This window comes from Ranitomeya imitator, chromosome 2 (genome assembly GCF_032444005.1).
Source record: "Ranitomeya imitator isolate aRanImi1 chromosome 2, aRanImi1.pri, whole genome shotgun sequence".
In the NCBI taxonomy this organism is placed as follows: domain Eukaryota; kingdom Metazoa; phylum Chordata; class Amphibia; order Anura; family Dendrobatidae; genus Ranitomeya; species Ranitomeya imitator.
The window spans coordinates 39,832,351-39,850,870 of NC_091283.1; the positions used below are offsets into that span (position 1 = coordinate 39,832,351).

The 18,520-nt window shown below is 46.9% G+C and overlaps 1 protein-coding gene across 1 annotated transcript; it reads left to right on the forward strand.

Annotated features, from left to right (window-relative positions):
• Positions 1 to 1,771: 1,771 nt before the first annotated feature.
• On the forward strand, positions 1,772 to 18,207 carry LOC138666226 (adenosine deaminase domain-containing protein 2-like). The gene is made up of 8 exons (XM_069754461.1): positions 1,772 to 1,841; positions 3,248 to 3,370; positions 3,446 to 3,596; positions 3,894 to 4,058; positions 6,306 to 6,514; positions 6,751 to 6,985; positions 11,416 to 11,539; positions 17,940 to 18,207. Exons 1-8 carry the CDS (start codon positions 1,772 to 1,774, stop codon positions 18,105 to 18,107), a joined length of 1,245 nt encoding a protein of 414 aa, XP_069610562.1. The 3' UTR covers positions 18,108 to 18,207.
• Positions 18,208 to 18,520: the final 313 nt, after the last annotated feature.

The following is an 18,520-nucleotide window of genomic DNA, read 5'->3' on the forward strand; positions in this document are numbered from 1 at the left end:
GACCGGACCATGTGAGTGGCGTCCGATTTACACACACACGTGACCTAGAAAACTCGACATTTCATCTGCCGAGTACAGCAAGCTCACTGAATAGAATAGATATATACATTGAATAGATAAAAAGATGTCATATATATATATATATAATTGTCTAAGGGTTTTTCCGTCTGTCTGTCTGTCTGTCTGTCCTGGAAATCCCGGCTCTCTGATTGGTCGAGGCCGCCAGGCCTCGACCAATCAGAGACCGGCACAGCATCAACGTAGAAATCCCGCGTCTCTGATTGGTCGAGGCCTGGCGGCCTCGACCAATCAGCGACGGGCACAGCGACGATGATGTCATAAAGGACGTAGACATCCCGCGTCTCTGATTGGTCGAGGCCGCCAGGCCTCGACCAATCAGCAACGGGCACAGCGACGATGATGTCATAAAGGACGTAGACATCACACGTTTCTGATTCAGCGACGGGCACAGTATCGACGTAGATGTCATAATGGTTGCCATGGCGACGATGATGTCATGAAGGTTGCCTTGACCAATCAGCGACGGGCACAATCTGCCGCGAATTCTGGAATCATCATTGTCCATATACTACGGGGACATGCATATTCTAGAATACCCGATGCGTTAGAATCGGGCCACAATCTAGTTATAATATAATTAGTGCAGTGCCTATGTAGTTTAATTTTCATGAATTTAGTTACTAAATCACTAACTTGTCGTGAGGACCCCTGAAATTTTAATAACCAGATAAGGGAAAGCAGACAGCTGGGGGCAGATGTTTATAGCCAGGGAATAAGGAACAAGGAGCTTCCCAGACTATTAATATCAGCTCACAGCTGTATACTTTACTGGTTATTAAAATGGGGGAACCCCCCTCCCCACCACCCCCCCCCCCCCCCTCCCCGCAAAAAAAAAAAAAAAATAACCAGCAAGGGCTAGGCAGACAGCTGCAAGTTGGAATTAATAGGCTAGGAATGGGCCATGCATATTGGCCCCCTCCCAGACTAACAACATCAGCTCTCAGCCACCCCACCCATAAGATGCACCAATTCAGGCCCTTAGCCTCCGCTATTCCCACTTGCCATGGTGCGGTGGCAAGTGGGGTAATACCATTGGGGTCCCCCATTACTAACCCCATAGTCATATTGTTAATAAAAAAAAAAGCATAGCAAGAAGAAAATCCTTTACTTGAAATAAACATTCCCCCTATTTTACCCATTTAATTTAAAAAATGAAAAAGCAAACTTATACTCGCCTGTCCGACGAGATGATAATCCACCGATGCCCATGTCCCCTGTACAAGAAAACAAAACGCCATATTCCTCACCTGCCCGACGAGATGATAATCCACCGATGCCCATATCCCCTGTACAAGAAAACAAAACGCCATATTCCTCACCTGTCCGACGAGATGATAATCCACCAATGCCCATGTCCCCTGTACAAGAAAACAGAACGCCATATTCCTCACCTGTCCGACGAGATGATAATCCACCGATGCCCATGTCCCCTGTACAAGAAAACAAACAAAATGCCATATTCCTCACCTGTCCAACGAGAAGCTAATCCATTTTGTCCCCTGACGAGTCTAGCTCTGCTACATCTAGATGTCATACTGAATGTTGGCATGAGGCGAGCGTTCGGCCTGGCATCCAGCAAAGACACTGAGCTGCGCGTCATAGCCATCCTTAATGCCAGAGACCCCCAGGCTCTACAGCAGTGTGATGTCTTCATGTTCTCTGTGTATGTGCAGCCTCTCAGGTCCTAGTGATGACGGTGCAGCTCCTCCTGCCGCGGGACCGCACAGCTGTGGATCTGAAGCACTGCGGAGAAGATGCAGGTGAGCTTCCCAGCTTCATAGGCGGCAGATTCTGGTATGCCACCAGGTATACAGCCCCTGATGCGTCAGCACAGAGACATTAACGGGAATCCTCCAGCAGGTTTTTGCTGTGTATTCTGAGAGCAGCATGATGTAGGGGCAGAAACCGTGATTCCAGTGATGTGTCACGGGGCTGCTCGTTGTCATTTTGATACAATCACAGTTTTCTCTGCTGCAGATGTTGCAGTGCTCAGAATGCAGAGCTGTGTTTAACTCCGCCCACACCACTGATTGGCATTTCATGTGTACGCTGTGGATAGGCAGAAAGCTACCAATCACTGGTGGTGGGTGTGGTTGGACTAGGAAGCAGGAGACACCTAGTTGTGTAGTGATAATCTCCTGTTGATAAAACACTGATTGTAGTGAAACAGCAAAACACAGCCTGGAAAGCGACACATCACTGGAATCAGGGTCTCCACCGAAGCTCATCATCCTGCTGTATGTGGCCCGTTTAGTTAAAGAGAACCTGTCCTCTGATTCATACCGTGCAGACCGCGGGCATCGTGAATCGGAGCCTGGCTGTTCTTTTCCAGCTGTGTTTCAGAGAAAATGTATTTATGAGATCCAGAGACAACGCTAGATTAGTCTACGCTCTGGTTACTGACCCTGGTCTCTTTAGCGCTGCTGCAGGTGATTAGACTCTTTCTCTATGAGTGAGCGCGGGAGGCAGGACTCAGGCTTTCTCTATGAGTGAGCGTGGGAAGCAGGACTCAGGCTTTCTCTATGAGTGAGCGTGGGAAGCAGGACTCAGGCTTTCTCTATGAGTGAGCGTGGGAAGCAGGACTCAGGCTTTCTCTATGAGTGAGCGCGGGAGGCAGGACTCAGGCTTTCTCTATGAGTGAGCGTGGGAAGCAGGACTCAGGCTTTCTCTATGAGTGAGCGTGGGAAGCAGGACTCAGGCTTTCTCTATGAGTGAGCGTGGGAAGCAGGACTCAGGCTTTCTCTATGAGTGAGCGTCGGAAGCAGGACTCAGGCTTTCTCTATGAGTGAGCGTGGGAAGCAGGACTCACAGGCTTTCGCTATGAGTGAGCGTGGGAAGCAGGACTCACAGGCTTTCTGTATGAATGTACTCGGGCAGCAGGACTCACAGGCTTTCACTATGAATGGATGGGGGCTGCAGGACTTAGTTTTTCTCTATGAATGGGTGGGAAACACAGGACTCGCAGGCTCTCTCTTATGAGTAGGGTAGGGGACACAAGACTCACAGGAGTGCTGACAGCATGAAATCTGAGTTCTTTAGGACCCTGAGCTCTGCCCTCCCCCTCGTTTGCGGTCCTCAGACAGGAGGGATCGTGAGTAGAATATGAGTATATGTCGCCCGTGTGCACACCTGGGATGCTGACATCTGTAGGTCTTCTCTCCTGCAGACTCCATTATCATACATGAGCAGAGATGCGCTGCGACGGCCAATTACACGTTTCAACGTTTGGTGGGTGAAACGGAATATTACACGCACAGGACAAACCTGGCGGCTTTCATCTTACAGAGAGGTGAGCGGCCATCGTCCTACCGCATACACCCTGATTATCTGCCGTCCTTCTCACTGATAAGTCTCTGATCTACAGACCTGCAGAGTAAGAAGGAGGAGGATGACGATGTCTACCAGGTGGTGGCACTGGGGACTGGCGTGACCTGGTATCAGGAATGGCAGGAGTACAACGGCCTGCTGGTACACGATTGCCATGCACTGGTTGTAGCGAGGAGGGCGCTGCTGAGGTGAGATGTCATTGGTTTTACTGAGAAAATGGCATATATTCCTAGAATGTGCCGCCGGTCCCATGTTCCCGACCCCTTAGAGTTTTGGTGATGTCAGTGCGTTGGTCTGGCTGCAGTCCCTTCCAGCCGCTACTGTCTATAGTTCTCCATTACTGAGGTCGGGATCTACTCATACGCTCGATGATCGGCCGGGTCATACGCACGTGGTTGCTAGTGTTGGCGTACATGGACAGGCCGAGAGCCGGACGCCAGTTTTTCATACATTTGATTAACCATTTCATTCATTTTTCTTCCTAGATATCTATACAAAGAAATCGCCCTGTACTATAGCAATATCCCTGGGGCCAGAGAGAAGAGCATCTTCTGTCCTTCCCACGAGACGCAGTCCCTGGTCCTGAAACCGAACACCTTCCTGCATCTCTATTTAAGCTGCATCCCGGAAGGAGCCACACACAGCGGCCTGTAAGTGCCACGCTACAGTTCACAGGAGGGCGCACGTCCCAGCACCATCTCTGGGCCAGAGGGGCACACGTCCCAGCACCATCTCTGGGCCAGAGGGGCACACGTCCCAGCACCATCCCTGGGCCAGAGGGGCACACGTCCCAGCACCATCTCTGGGCAAGAGGGGCACACGTCCCAGCACCATCTCTGGGCAAGAGAGGCACACGTCCCAGCACCATCTCTGGGCAAGAGGGGCACACGTACCAGCACCATCTCTGGGCCAGAGGGGCACACGTCCCAGCACCATCTCTGGGCCAGAGGGGCACACGTCCCAGCACCATCTCTGGGCAAGAGGGGCACACGTCCCAGCACCGTCTCTGGGCAAGAGGGCCACACGTCCCAGCACTGTCTCTGGGCAAGAGGGGCACACGTCTCAGCTCCATCTCTGGGCAAGAGGGGCACACGTCCCGGCACCATCTCTGGGCAATCTCCTGTAAAACATGGCAGTGGTTGGTTTCTAAGCATTTTTAGAACTTAGTTTCAGGGACTTGTTAGCATGCACTAAGCCATGTGCACTGAAGTCCTGTACCACTTTCTAGACTCTCGGGCCAGTACCTTCCAGACTGTAAGTCTGGCTTTACTATGCAGGAACCCCACCACAGTGGTGCAGAAGGCACAGTTGTCACCATCTATCTCTAGCCTTAACCCCTTTCTGCCATCAGACGAGATAGTACGTCCGATGGCAGTATCCCCTGCTTTGATGCAGGCTCCAGCGGTGAGTCCGCATCACAGCCGGGACATGTCAGCTGTTTTGTACAGCTGACATGTGCCCACAATAGCGGCGGGTGGATTCGCGATCCGCCCGCCGCTATTAACTAGTTAAATGCCGCTGTCAAAAGCTGACAGCGGCATTTAACAAGCACTTTCAGCCATCAGGCTGGAAATGATCACAGCGCTGACCCCGTCATCTGATCGGGGGTCATCTGTGCGTTGGCATAACAACTAGAGGTCTCCTGAACACCTCTATGGTTGTTGATGCCACCCTGTGGTCGGTGCTCATAACAATGCTGTAATTCCGCTACATAGGAGCGATCTGAGCATCGCTCCTATGTGGCAAAGCCGATCAGCCTATGCCAGCTTCTAGCCTCCCATGGAGACTATTGAAGCATGGCAAAAGTAAAAAAAAAAAATAATAATATAAAAGTTCAAATCACCCCCCTTTCGCCCCATTCAAAATAAAACAATAAAAAAACAAACCTACAAGTATTTGGTATCGCCGCATTCAGAATCGACCGATCTATCAACAAAAAAAGGATTAACCTGATCACTAAACGGCGTAGCGAGAAAAAAATTCTAGACTCCAGAATTACGTTTTTTTTGGTCACCGCGACATTGCATTAAAAAGCAATAACTGGTGATCAAAAGAACGTATCTGCACCAAAATGGTATCATTAACAACATCAGCTCAGCACGCAAAAAATAAGCCTTCACCCAACCCCAGATCACAAAAAATGAAGACGCTACGGGTATCGGAAAATGGCGCAATTTGTTTTTTTTTGTTTTTTTTTTAAGCAAAGGTTGGATTTTTTTTCACCACTTAGATAAAAAATAACCTAGTCATGTTTGGTGTCAATGAACTCGTAATGACCTGGAGAATCACAGTGGCAGCTCAGTGTTAGCATTTAGTGAACCTAGCAAAAAAGCCAAACAAAAAACAAGTGTGGGATTGCACTTTTTTTTTTGCAATTTCATCGCACTTGGAATTTTTTTTTCCATTTTCTAGTACAAGACATGGTAAAACCAATGGCGTCGTTCAAAATTACAACTTGTACAAGCCCTCACATGGCCATATTGATGGAAAAGTAAAAAAGTTATTGCTCTGGGAAGTAGGGGAGCGGAAAACGCAAAACCAAAAAAAAGCTTCGGGGGTTAATGTGCATGGTGGTGCCCGATTTTCCACAAAGTGTTTGGGAGGAGAGAAGGATTAGACATTTCATCAAGCACAATAGTTTTTGATGTGGCTGAATTCTCCGTTCAGTGTATGAACGCACAGCTGAGGCGAGTGTACATGAGCATGGATGGGTTGGAGGCCATTTTAACGTATTTTATAGATTGCTCTGGCAGTTTCTGTCCGACTCCGGGTAGCATCGAATGCATTGACCTAGTAGAAAAAGCCAAACGTGCAATAAATAGTGGACAAATCCACCATATCAGAGCTTACATTTATTTTGCTTGCACTGAACCCTCTTGTGATATTCTGCCTCCTAGATCTTTGGTCGGACAGACCAGTTTGCACCTGAGTATTCACACTAAAGGCTCCCTGCTTCCAGTGTCCCGGTGTCTCCCCAGTGTTTTGGACGCATGCGTCTGCTGTATGTCCGCCACTGACAAGCTGCTGAAGTGGAGCGTGCTCGGGGTCCAGGGAGCGGCGCTTAGTCAGTTCATGGATCCTTTGTACATAACGAGCATCGTCACAGGTAAAGTATGTGTGGATAGACACAGTGCACAGAAGACCGACGCTGCACTCGCACATCCATGTGTCGCCACACTGTACGCGGACCAGCCTCATCTCCCAACCAGAACTTATCAGCCTCCTAGACGTATGTTAGGCTGTCAAGTTCAGGTCAGGACACCCGTGACCGCGCCGTGCCCAGATAGAATGTGTGATTCAAGCCTTATGTTTGATGGTGCCTGCATTTTACACCAAATCTAGGAACCTCAGAGCAGAAGAAAGAAGCTTTATCCAAGGCCGTAGTTGGTCGCCTGCAACCTCCCTTGGACTTGTCACTGTTTCCCCCCTACGCTGTGCATCGCATATACTTCTCTTCTGGCCCAGAAGTCAATTTCAAATCTGCTCCAGCCGTCCATCCTTCTCATAGCATCAACTGGACTAAGGGGGACAAGAATGTGGAGATTATAGATGCCAGCACCGGGCAAACCGTGGAAAGGTGAGTGCAACGCAGAATGGAGGTCTCTGGTAATCATAGGGTTTTCGTCAGAAGGCATCAGACCACCCGGACACCCGAAAGTAAAAAGAAGGGAGCCAAATAGAAGGTATGGACATTGTGAGCACCCAGGAATGTGCTCATATCTTCTTGGAAAAGATCCCCCACATTATAATAAATACATAAGATATGGTGGAAGATAAGAGAACTGCAGCTAATAGAGGGATATTCGCAATTTACATCAATATGGGGAAACCCCTCGGTTGGTCAATCTGAAAATTTTGGCTGGCTTTCAGAGGTGTAAGAAGAAGGGGGTGAGACTGGTAGGTCAGTTAGTTTCAGACAATGTGATTAAGGAATATACTGATAAAATAAACGAGTTTCTGGAATAAGGTATTGTATTTTTCGGACTATAAGACACACTTTTTCCCCAAAAAATTTTAGGGGGAAAATGGGGTGCATCTTATAGTCGGAATATGATTACAAATAGTGTGGTGGCAGCAGGAGTCGGGCGATTCTGCGGCGGTCCTGGTCCAATGTTGCAGGGCGACTATCACACTCCCTTGCCAGGCTGGTGCGGCATGTCTCACAGTGGGCCGAAGAGACCTGCCACACCTTCCTGGCATGAAATTTCCCGGAGGCCACCGCATTACAGCAATGGATGTGCGGGGGCCTCCGGGCTTTCACAAAATGCCAGTGGAGCCCCCCACACCACAAGCACCGCCGAACCAGTCTGGGATGGGAGTCATATTGCTGGACCACTGAACACCCCGTGACCATTCTCCACCAGGGCTGCCGATCCCCCACCCGGTAAGCTGAATTCGGACTGTAAGACGGACCCCCATTTGACATTACATTTTTTTAACTATTTTTCTTCTGAAAACTTGGGGTGCGTTTTATGGTCCAGTACGTCTTATAGGCCGTATTTTTCGGACTATAAGAAAAGAGGTATCATTTAGTGATGAGCGACCTGCTCGGATAAGGTGTTATCTGAGCATGCTCAGGTGCTAACAGTGTCTTCGGTGTGCTCAAATAATGTGTTCGAGTCCCCGCGGCTGCATGTCTTGTAGCTTTTCGGCTCCTCAAATGCAGGGATTGTCTAACAGGCAATGTGTTGTGGCTGTCGAACAGCTTCGAGACATGCAGCCGCGGGGACTCGAACAAATTATTCGAGCACACCGAAGACACTCTGTTAGTACACGAGCATGCTCAAAAAACTTATCCAAGCACGTTCGCTCATCACTGGTACCATTCATAAATTTGAACAACTATGGGCTTCATGGATTGAAAAGTCAGGGCTAGCGCCTAGCGAATTAATGAGACCCAGATTAGGCTTGATTTAATAAAGAAGACTTTTGGGTATTGGACCCATATGTACTTTAGGTGCAATATAAATATATAGATTGGAATGACATCCAAAGAGAAATGTTTTCACTCTCTTATCAGTAAGGTGACGATTGTTTTTGTGTTCTTGTCTCTCCCCTTTCCCTTCTACAGGTGCTAATCACAAAATTAGAATATCATCAAAAAGTTAATTTATTTCAGTTCTTCAATACAAAAAGTGAAACCCATACATTATATAGAGTCATTACACACCGAGTGATCTGTTTCACGTGTTTATTTCTGTTAATGTTGATGAATATGGCTTACAGCCAATGAAAACCCAAAAGTCATTATCTCAGTAAATTAGAATACTTTATAACATCAGCATGAAAAATGATTTTAAAATCAGAAATGTTGTCCTACTGAAATGTATGCTCAGTAACTGCACTCAGTACTTGGTCACGGCTCCTTTTTTATCAATTACTGCATCAATGCGGCGTGGCATGGAGGTGATCAGCCTGTGACACTGCTGAGGGGTTATGGAAGCCCAGGTTGCTTTGATAGCAGCCTTCAGCTCGTCTGCATTGTTGGGTCTGGTGTCTCTCATCTTCCTCTTGACAATACTCCATAGATTCTCCATGGGGTTAAGTCAGTTGAGTTTGCTGCCAATCAAGCCCAGTGATGCTGTTGTTTGTAAACCAGGTATTGGTACTTTTGGCAGTGTGGACAGGGGCCAAGTCCTGCTGGAGAATGACATTTCCATCTCCAAAAGCTTGTCGGCAGAGGGAAGCATGAAGTGCTCTAAAATGTCCCGGTAGACGGCTGCGCTGACTTTGGTCTTGATAACACACAGTGGACCTACACCAGCAGATGACATGGCTCCCAAACCATCACTGATTGTGGACACTTCACACCAGACCCCCAGCAGCTTGGATTGTGGCCTCCACTCTTCCTCCAGACTCTGGGACCTTCATTTCCAAATGAAATGCAAAATTTACTTTCATCTGAAAACAACACCTTGGACCACTGACAACAGTCCAGTTTTTCTCCTTGGCCCAGGTAAGACGCTTCTGGCGTTGTCTATTGGTCACGAGTGGCCGACACAAGGAATGAGACATTTGTAGCCCATGTCCTGGATACGTCTGTGTGTGGTGGATCTTGAAGCAATGACCCCAGCAGCAGTCCACTCCTTGTGAATCTCCCCTACATTTTTGACTGGCCTTTTCTTAACAATCCTTTCAAGGCTGTGGTTATCCCGGCTGCTTGTGAACTTTTTCCTTCCACTCAACCCTCCATTAATCTGCTTGGATACAGCTCTCTGTGAACAACCAGCTTCTTTAGCAATGACCTTTTGCGGCTTCCCCTCCTTTTGCCTTCTGGACATCTGTCAGGTCAGCAGTCTTCCCCATGATTGTGGAGCTACTGAAACAGACTTAGGGTATGTTCACACGTTCCTGATTTCCATCCTTTTTTTTTCAGGACTGTTTTTTAAAAAACTGCAGCTCTTGGCAGAAAACGCAGGTCCTTTTTTTGGTCCTTTTTTTGATGCGTTTTTTGATCCTTTTTTTGATCCTTTTTTTTATGCAGTTTTCTATGCAGAGTCTGTGTGTTTTCTAGGAAGTTTTTTAGGGTTAAAATGGCTGAAAATACCCTAACCCTACCCCTAACCCTAACCCTACCCCTAACCCTAACCCTACCCCTACCCCTATTCTAACCTTAGTGGAAAAAAAAAAAAAATTCTTAATTTTTTTTTATTGTCCCTACCTATGGGGGTGACAAAGGGGAAGGGGTGTCATTTACTATTTTTTTTTTATTTTGATCACTGAGATAGATTATATCTCAGTGATCAAAATGCACTTTGGAATGAATCTGCCGGCCGGCAGATTCGGCGGGCGCACTGCGCATGCGCCCGCCATTTTGCAAGATGGCGGCGCCCAGGGAGAAGACGGCCGGACGGACACCGGGACGCCGGGTAAGTATAAGGGGGGGAGATTAGGGCACGGGGGGGCATCGGAGCACTGGGGGGGGGCATCGGAGCACGGGGGGGCGGGATCGGAGCACGGGGGGGCAGCCACACTCCGCCCACGCACTTCCGCCCGCTTCCCCGCACTTCCTGCTGCAGCGGTTCTGCACCACAAACCGCAGTAAAACCCACAGATATTTTTTTCATCTGCGGGTTTTACTGCGGGTTTGACCTCACAATGGAGGTCAATGGGTGCAGAACCGCTGCAGCTCCGAAAAAAGAAGTGACATGGTACTTCTTTTTTCCCGCAGCTATTCAGCGCGGCTTTTTTTTTTATTTTCCGCATTGTGGGCACAGCAGTTCCTGTTTTCCATAGGGTACAATGTAATGTACCCTGCATGGAAAACAGCTGCGGATCTGCAGCGGGAAAATCGCGGCAATTCCGCATGAAAAAAAGGATCGTGTGAACATGGCCTAAGAGACCTTTATAAACACTTAGGAAGCCTTTACAGGTGTTTTTGTTAATTATTCTAATTTACTGAGATAACGACTTTTGGGTTTTCATTGGCTGTAAGCCATAATCATCAACATTAACAGAAATAAACATGTGAAATAGATCACTCTCTAATGACTTTATATAATGAGTTTTACTTTTTGAAGAACTGAAATAAATTAACTTTTTGATGATATTCTAATTTTGTGAGAAATGCCTGTACGCAGCGTCTTTATTCATGGTTTTTGATTGTGTGCTATGTTTGTTTAAAAATTGTGGGAAAATTTCAATAAAAATACTGTTATTTATAAAAAAATAAAATAAAAAAAAAAAAAAAGTAGGTGACTGGGCGCCGGGACATAGTTATATAGGAATATAACATGCCTGATCATCCAAACTACTCTGTTAACCCATCAATCTGGTGAAAAAATGCCATTTATCTGCAGGTATATAAATAATCTGCAGGTAAATAGTGTTAAAATGCTGCCCAGCCGCCTTACTGAAAGTGCGGCTACTGGGAGGAAATTAACTTCCTTGGAGACGCCGGCTGTCGGTGATACTGACGATATTGTGAGTGGCTGCTGTAATCGCTCCCCGCCGTTGTCACTAATGATGCACACCAGTATTTTATTTTCCCTCTTATCACATTGACAGTCATTTCAGCCTGCCGCCTTCTTCTGGGAGCCGACTTTGTAAAGCAGCCATGCTTGTGTACTACATGAATGTCCAGGGATTACTAGGGAAAGCGCAGATTCAGGACAGCTATTTCCATGCTAAGGTAAGCAAGGCTTGTGGCCCGTAGTCTTCCTGCACATTTTGTAAGAACGGCTCCCTTATTTAATAGGACGTCCATACAGGATAATTTTGAAGGAGGCCGCTTCTGTAAAGGGGCCTGTCATAAAACGTGGCAATGCTACTTACTCACGATCTTGCATTATGTATGAGAGGTTTTCTGTGAACATAGAAATGCAGATTCTTCAGGTCTCAGCAGTGTCAGTATTCCATTGCTGATTTATGGTGATGCCATCTAGTGGGCAGTTATTGAATTGCACAGAATAGCCACAATCACTTAGAGGTATCCTGTTTAAACGCAGGTGATTCCGCATGTGTTCACTGATCCGAGCAGAATCCTCGCGCCCAATACATTGTACGGGTGATATTTATCTTGCGGAGACTGAGCGTCTCCTAAAGATAAATTGCAGGGACGCCGGAGGCACGCATTGCGGAGATGGCATTTCTTCAAATCCCGTCTACTATGCTGTAACATCTGGCTGCTGCGAGTTGGACGTCCGACCCGCAACGTTTACTGACCGTGGGAACATACCCACATATATGATCAGATCGCCTGTGTGTAGCAGAAATGCTCACTTGCTATGAGCACCGACTACCGGGCGGCGCTCATAGCAATCTGGCTATGACAACCATAGAGGTCTGCTGGAGACCTCTGGTTGTCATGCCGACCCATCGGTGACCCGCGATCATGTGATGGGGTCACCAATAGGCGGGATTAATGACACACTTCCGGTGCAATCACATTCAATGCCGCTGTCAGAGATTGACAGCGGCATTTAACGGGTTATCAGCCGCGGGTGGATCGCGATTCCATCCGTGGCTGTTAGGGGCACATGTCAGCTGTTCAAAATAGCTGACATATGCCAGGAAAGATGTGGGCTCAGCGCCGGAGCCCACATCCAATGTGAGGGACACGACATGCGTAGTACATGTACGGCGCATGTCGTGAAGGGGTTAAAGCGAATGCATATCAGAAAATGACCTTTTGTTTAAGTTAAGTTTTTTAATATTAAATGTATTTTTTTTTTTTTTAAAGTTTTACTTTTTTATTTTTCATGTCACTCTATTTAAAGGAAAAAAATCACACAGTTGACTCAATGGCCGCCTAGATTAGCAGCAATACTCTGAGTCAGACCACATTTTTTGTATAGAAACGTTATCTGAACTTCTAATCTGGGCAAAGTTTATTGCATAGGGAAAGAGAGGAGGTGAGCTGTGACACCTGTTGTGAGTGGTGGGTCCTGTGTTATTTACAGCAGGGGTCCCCAACTCCAGTCCTCAAGGCCCACCAACATGTCATGTTTTCAGGATTTCCTTAGTCTTGCCCAGGTAATAATTGCATCACCTGTGCAATGCAAAGGAAATCCTGAAAACATGACCTGTTGGTGGGCCTTGAGGACTGGAGTTGGGGACCCCTGATTTACAGTATATAGAGGTGTTATCAGTCATTGTACCGGAGGATGAGGAAGTGAGCTGTGACATCACCTATTGTGAATGGTGGATCCTGTGTGATCTACTGTATATAGAGGTGTTATCAGTCATTGTACAGGAGGAGGAGGTGAGCTGTGACATCATCTATTGTGAATGGTGGATCCTGTGTGATCTACTGTATATAGAGGTGTTATCAGTCATTGTGCAGGAGGTTGAGGTGAGCTGTGACATCACCTCTTGTAAATGGTGGTGTCACAATTCTGGTGTCGGAATAACCGGGGTCATGGGCTCCTTCCCTGTCCCTAACGCTAGGTGGGCCCTAGCTATCCCTGCTTCCTGGATTACTTCTAATGTTGAAGACGCCGGGGCCATATACCTTGCTGAACTCCTGAAGCAGCCGTATAAATGTCCCGCTCCCCCACCCAGGGAATAGTGTATGTATATACACAAACCAGACCAACAAGGGAGAATGTACAAGGATAAATGAAAATACCAGGAAGGAAAACCAAATAAGAGAGAATGAGGATTTGCACATAGCCGAAACGCCAAGCAACAGTCACAGATCAACACTCCAAATGCCTCTACCAACAACCGACACCTCTACTTCACACCAGGCAGACTAACCTTGGCAATCCACATTGCCCGCAGACAGTATGGGGGGAGTGGCCAACACTGAGCAGCTGAGATCATCCAAGCTTCAGAGTCTAAGCTGAACAGATTAACCCCTGTACTGCTAACAGAAACCTGCACCATTTAATATGAAGGAGAAGTGCTTCTAATCAGTGCAGGAGTACGCAAAATCAGACTTTGCAGTATTCTGACCCCTCTATGTCGCGGTAAACCCGTAACAGTGCCCCCTCTCCCTTGTAAGAGGGACCTCCGGAACCTCAGGGCCAGGTCTATAAGGATGTGCAGCTTGAAAGGACCGGATTAACCTGACCGCATGGACATCAGATGCTGATACCCACATTCTCTCTTCAGGACCGTAACCCTTCCAGGGTAGCAGATACTGAAGAGACCAACGAACCAAGCGAGAATCCACGATGTTTGCTATCTGAAACTCCAAATTTCCATCAACAGGAGATGGAGGTGTAGGTGAAACACATTATGAATCCTACAAGTAGGTGGCAAAGCAAGGCTTTACTACCAGGGTGTCTGGCCAAGACCAAATCATGATGTTCACGAACAGTTTCCCTAAAGGACCGGCAGCAGGGGCGTCCCCCTGAGCCTCTACAACCTCTTTCCCAAGGTCAGAACTTACAGCAGCAATAGCTCCTATAGGGGCCGGTTCACAATTATCTCCACCGTGGGATGTCATCCGCCTTAATATTCCTAACCCTGGCCTATATTTCAATTAAAAGTGAAATCTGGCGAAGAACAAAGACCACCTTGCCTGTCTAGGCGGCAGACGCTTAGCAGATTCTACATATAAAAGATTTATATGATCAGTGATTACCATGAGCGGATGAACTGCCCCATCCAGAAAATGTCGCCACTCTTCAAAAGCCCACTTAATTGCCCAGAGTTCCCTGTTACCAGTGTCATAGTTTTTCTCAGCGAATAATAGTTTCTTAGAAAAATATGCACGTGTAAAGTCAGCGAGAGACAATGTACTCAGTACAGAATTGAGAATAAGTAAATTAATAATTAATATTTCACATGGATGCCATTTACTAGGAGATGCATCCTGGGATAATACAGCCCCCAGTTCAGACACGTCAACTTCTACAATTGTTCAGTCACGTCAGGCTGTATAAGGATTGGCACAATTGCAAATCATCTTTTCAAGGTATCAAAAGCCTCCCGGGCCAGACTGGAACATTTTGTAAAAGTCCTTCAGGGGTTTGGCCACAGTCGAAAAGTTTTTGATGGACTTTCGGTTGTCGTTGGCGAAACTCCAAAAGCTTTGTAAGGCCTTTAGGTCCTCAGGACAATCCCAATCCAGTACCCACCCGGACGTTCACCAGATCCATGCGAAAACCGGTGGATGATAAAAAATAACCCTGTAAAGGGATCTCCTGAACCAAGAACATGAATTTCTCTGGTTTGACAAATAATTTGACTCTTGAGTATCTGAAAAACCTGCCTGACATGTACCTGATGTGACTTGAGTTCAGGTGAATAAATCAAAATGTCATCAAGGTAAATCACAACAAACCTACCTGCCATATGTCTAAAAATGTCATTAACAAAGTGTTGAAAGATGGCGGGAGCATTAGTCAACACAAAAGTCATCACCAGGTTCTCATAGTGTTCCTTACTCGAATTGAATGCTGTTTTCCATTCATCTCCCTCCTTTATGCGAATGAGATTAGAATCCCCCTGAAATCCAGTTTAGAAAACCATTTGGCTCCTACAATCTGAATAAAGAGGTCTGGGATAAGAGGGAGAGGGTATGAATCCTGGACAGTGATCCAATTGTTTGCGAAAGTTTATGTACGGGCATAACCCCCCCGTCTTATTTTCTTAAAGAGAAAAACCCTGCAGTAACGGGAGATGAACAAGGTCTGATATGACCCTTTTGCCAGACATTCAACGGTATAGTCCTTCATGGCCTACCTCCCTGGACCAGAGATATCTTTTAGCCTGCTCTTTGGCAACTTGGTCCCAGGAATCAGATTAACAGCGCAATCATAAGAACGATGTGGAGGACGTTCTTGACATATCCCTGTTCCGAAAACACATATCAGAGGTCAGGTATTCAGGCAGATATTGGCTAGCCGGGTACCAAAGCAGTGTTCTTGGCAATACTCGCTCCATTTCACCATCTCCCGAGTATGCCAGTCTACCACAGGGTTGTGCAGTGTAAGCCAATGTAGTCCAAGAACCACAGGAGAGAGCAAGTACTCTATCACGTAACAGTCTGTAACCTCAGAGTGCATGGCCCCTACCTGTAAATGCAACATACGAATGACCTGAGTAAAATACCCCTGGCTCAAGGGTGCAGAGTCAATAGCAATAATTGGCATTGATCTAGACAATATTTATTGTTTGAGGCCATGAGCGTTGATCAAATTAAACTTCACCTCACTGTCCAGAAAGGCAGAAATGACCACCTTAACTTTGCCAAGATGGATCTTGGCCAGTAGAAAAAATTGAGATCTACCAATGGAGGAAAGAAGTACACCCATATTGCCGACCTCCCCGCAACCCTGGCTTAGTTTACTAGCAGCTGTTTATGGTAGGATATAAAAGGACAAACCCCAACAAAATGACACTTTCCACTACAGAAGAAATACACTCCCGCTTTACACCGAACTACCATTGGACCAACAACGTGCCGCCCCACCCAACTGCATTGGTTCCTCTGTTGACTCAGACCCAGGTTCCCTGGACTCCAGGCCCCCTGCAAATTGGAGTGTCTCCTTATGTCTCTGACGAAGACGGTGGTCCACACGAGTGGCCAGAGACATGGCAGCCTCAAGGGAGACCTGAGTCTCATGCAGGGCAATGGCATCCTTTACCATCACAGATATCCCTTGATAGAACTGGCTACAGAGTGCGAGATCATTCCACTTAGTATCGGTAGACCACGTCTGAAACTCAGCAATACTGCTCCCCTGGCCAATCTCCCTGCTAAAGTATAGACTCAGCCAGGGTCGGGGTCACCGTATATGTGACCCACCACCTGAAAAAAATACTCAACCGTCTGAAGTGACTGAGAGTCGGCTGGAAGTGAAAATGGCCATGCTTGAGAGTCGCCCTGAAGTAGCGAAATTACGATCTCCACCCGTTGCTTCTCAGTTCCAGAGGAGTGAGGACGTAATTTAAAGTGTAGCTTACAGGCCTCCCTGAACACAACAAACTTTTCCCAACCCCAGAGAACCTGTCAGGCAAAATGATCTTGGGCTCCACCTGGGGCTGTCTGGGAGTTGCAGTCCCCAGACCAGCCGTGTTTGAGTATTGTGTAACAACAGAGCGAAGATCGGCCACCTCCATGCTGAGCGGCTGCAGTTGCCCAGCCTGAGCAGTAATAAGATCCATGTGATTGAATGAAAAAATAGTATGGGCCAGTGTTAATGACACAACTCTGTTGTCGGAATACCTCGGGCCAGGGGCTCCTTCCCTGTCCCTAGTGCTAAGGGCCCCCTAGCTATCCCTTTTCTCCAGATTACTTCTCGTGGTGAAGATGCCAGGGCCACTTATCTTGCTGAAATCCTGAATGAGCCCTATATCTTACCTCTGCCCCCAGGGAAGTGGGGAGTAATAGTGTTTGTATATACATAAACCAGACTAAAAACAGGGATAAATGAAAATATCAAACATACAAATATGCACTCATAGACAAGAAAAAGTTACACTAGGCAGAAAAGGAAGGTAAACCAAATTGGAGAGGATGAGGATTTGCACACAGCTGAAACACCAAGCAACAGTCATAGATCAACACTCCAAACGCCTCTACCAACAACCGACACCTTGATTCCACACCAGGCAGTTTAAGACTAAAGACAGAGACAGACTGCCGTATTTCTCGTGCATGGACTGGCCTGACACCTCTCAAGACAGTATGATGTATTTCTATGCAGCTGTCAAGCTCAGGTCAGGAGAGCCAACAGCCAGTACGAGGTTTACAATGCGATTCTCGCACGAGAAATACGGCAGTCTGTCTAACACTGGCAATCCACATTGCCAGTGGCGAGTATATACAGGAGAGAGGAGTGACCAACACTGAGCAGCTGATATCATCCAAGCTTCAGAGACTCTATGCTGAACAGTTTAACACCTGCGCTGTTAGCAGAAACGTGCACCGTTTGAAGGAGAAGTGCGTCTAATGAGTGCAGGAGTATGTGAAATCAGATGCTGCCGTCTTCTGGCCCCTCTCTGTCGTGGTAAACTTGTGACAAGTGGATGCTTTGTTATGACAAAAAGACAAAGTATATGAGAGAGTTAGAAACAGTTTTTCTGTGTACGTATATCTATATAATAACTGTAAGCGTTCTCTTCCTATGTGCCAGGCTTCCTCAGACCAGTACAAGCGTGTGAAGGATCTGCTGTACACTCAGCTGTATGAATACAGTTATGGCATGTGGCCCCGAAAGCTTTGTGTCGACAGTTTCAAAGCCTCTCCATGGCAGGGACAGGACGGAGACTTATGGATTCAGTTTTACTTGGAGCGTCATTGATCACTACTGGTAATCGGTTTAGTCCTATTGTTTATTTTTGTTTTTACCTTTTGTTAAACCCTCTCGCCATGAAGGAGAAAAAGAAATCTGTTCTGTGCTTCTTTCAAATCTACATTCGAGTTTTGGGTAATTTCCCATGTTTGTGCTGTGAATAAACAGTGATCGTCAACATGCCCCCAGTGTGTTATTGACAGCACAGTGTTAGTAAAGTATCCTACGATTATAAATACTCATCTTCTCCCCAATCTATACCACATTAGGTAATATTAAGAACATGCCTGCTTGAGGAGCTGCAAGTTCAGAGCTCAGTAGGCTGTGAATATTTAATGATCAGTATCTGACCCCTTGTGTATTGTGGACAGCACAGGGTTAATACGTATCACATGTTTACAAGTAGTCATCATCTCCCCAAT

Coding starts and splice junctions, on each gene's coding strand:
- LOC138666226 (XM_069754461.1), top strand. CDS start 1,772: ATGACGGTGCAGCTCCTCCTGCCGCGGGACCGCACAGCTGTGGATCTG. Junction 3,597..3,893: donor GCGAGGAGGGCGCTGCTGAG/GTGAGATGTCAT, acceptor TTTTCTTCCTAG/ATATCTATACAAAGAAATCG. Junction 6,986..11,415: donor ACCGGGCAAACCGTGGAAAG/GTGAGTGCAACG, acceptor TCACATTGACAG/TCATTTCAGCCTGCCGCCTT.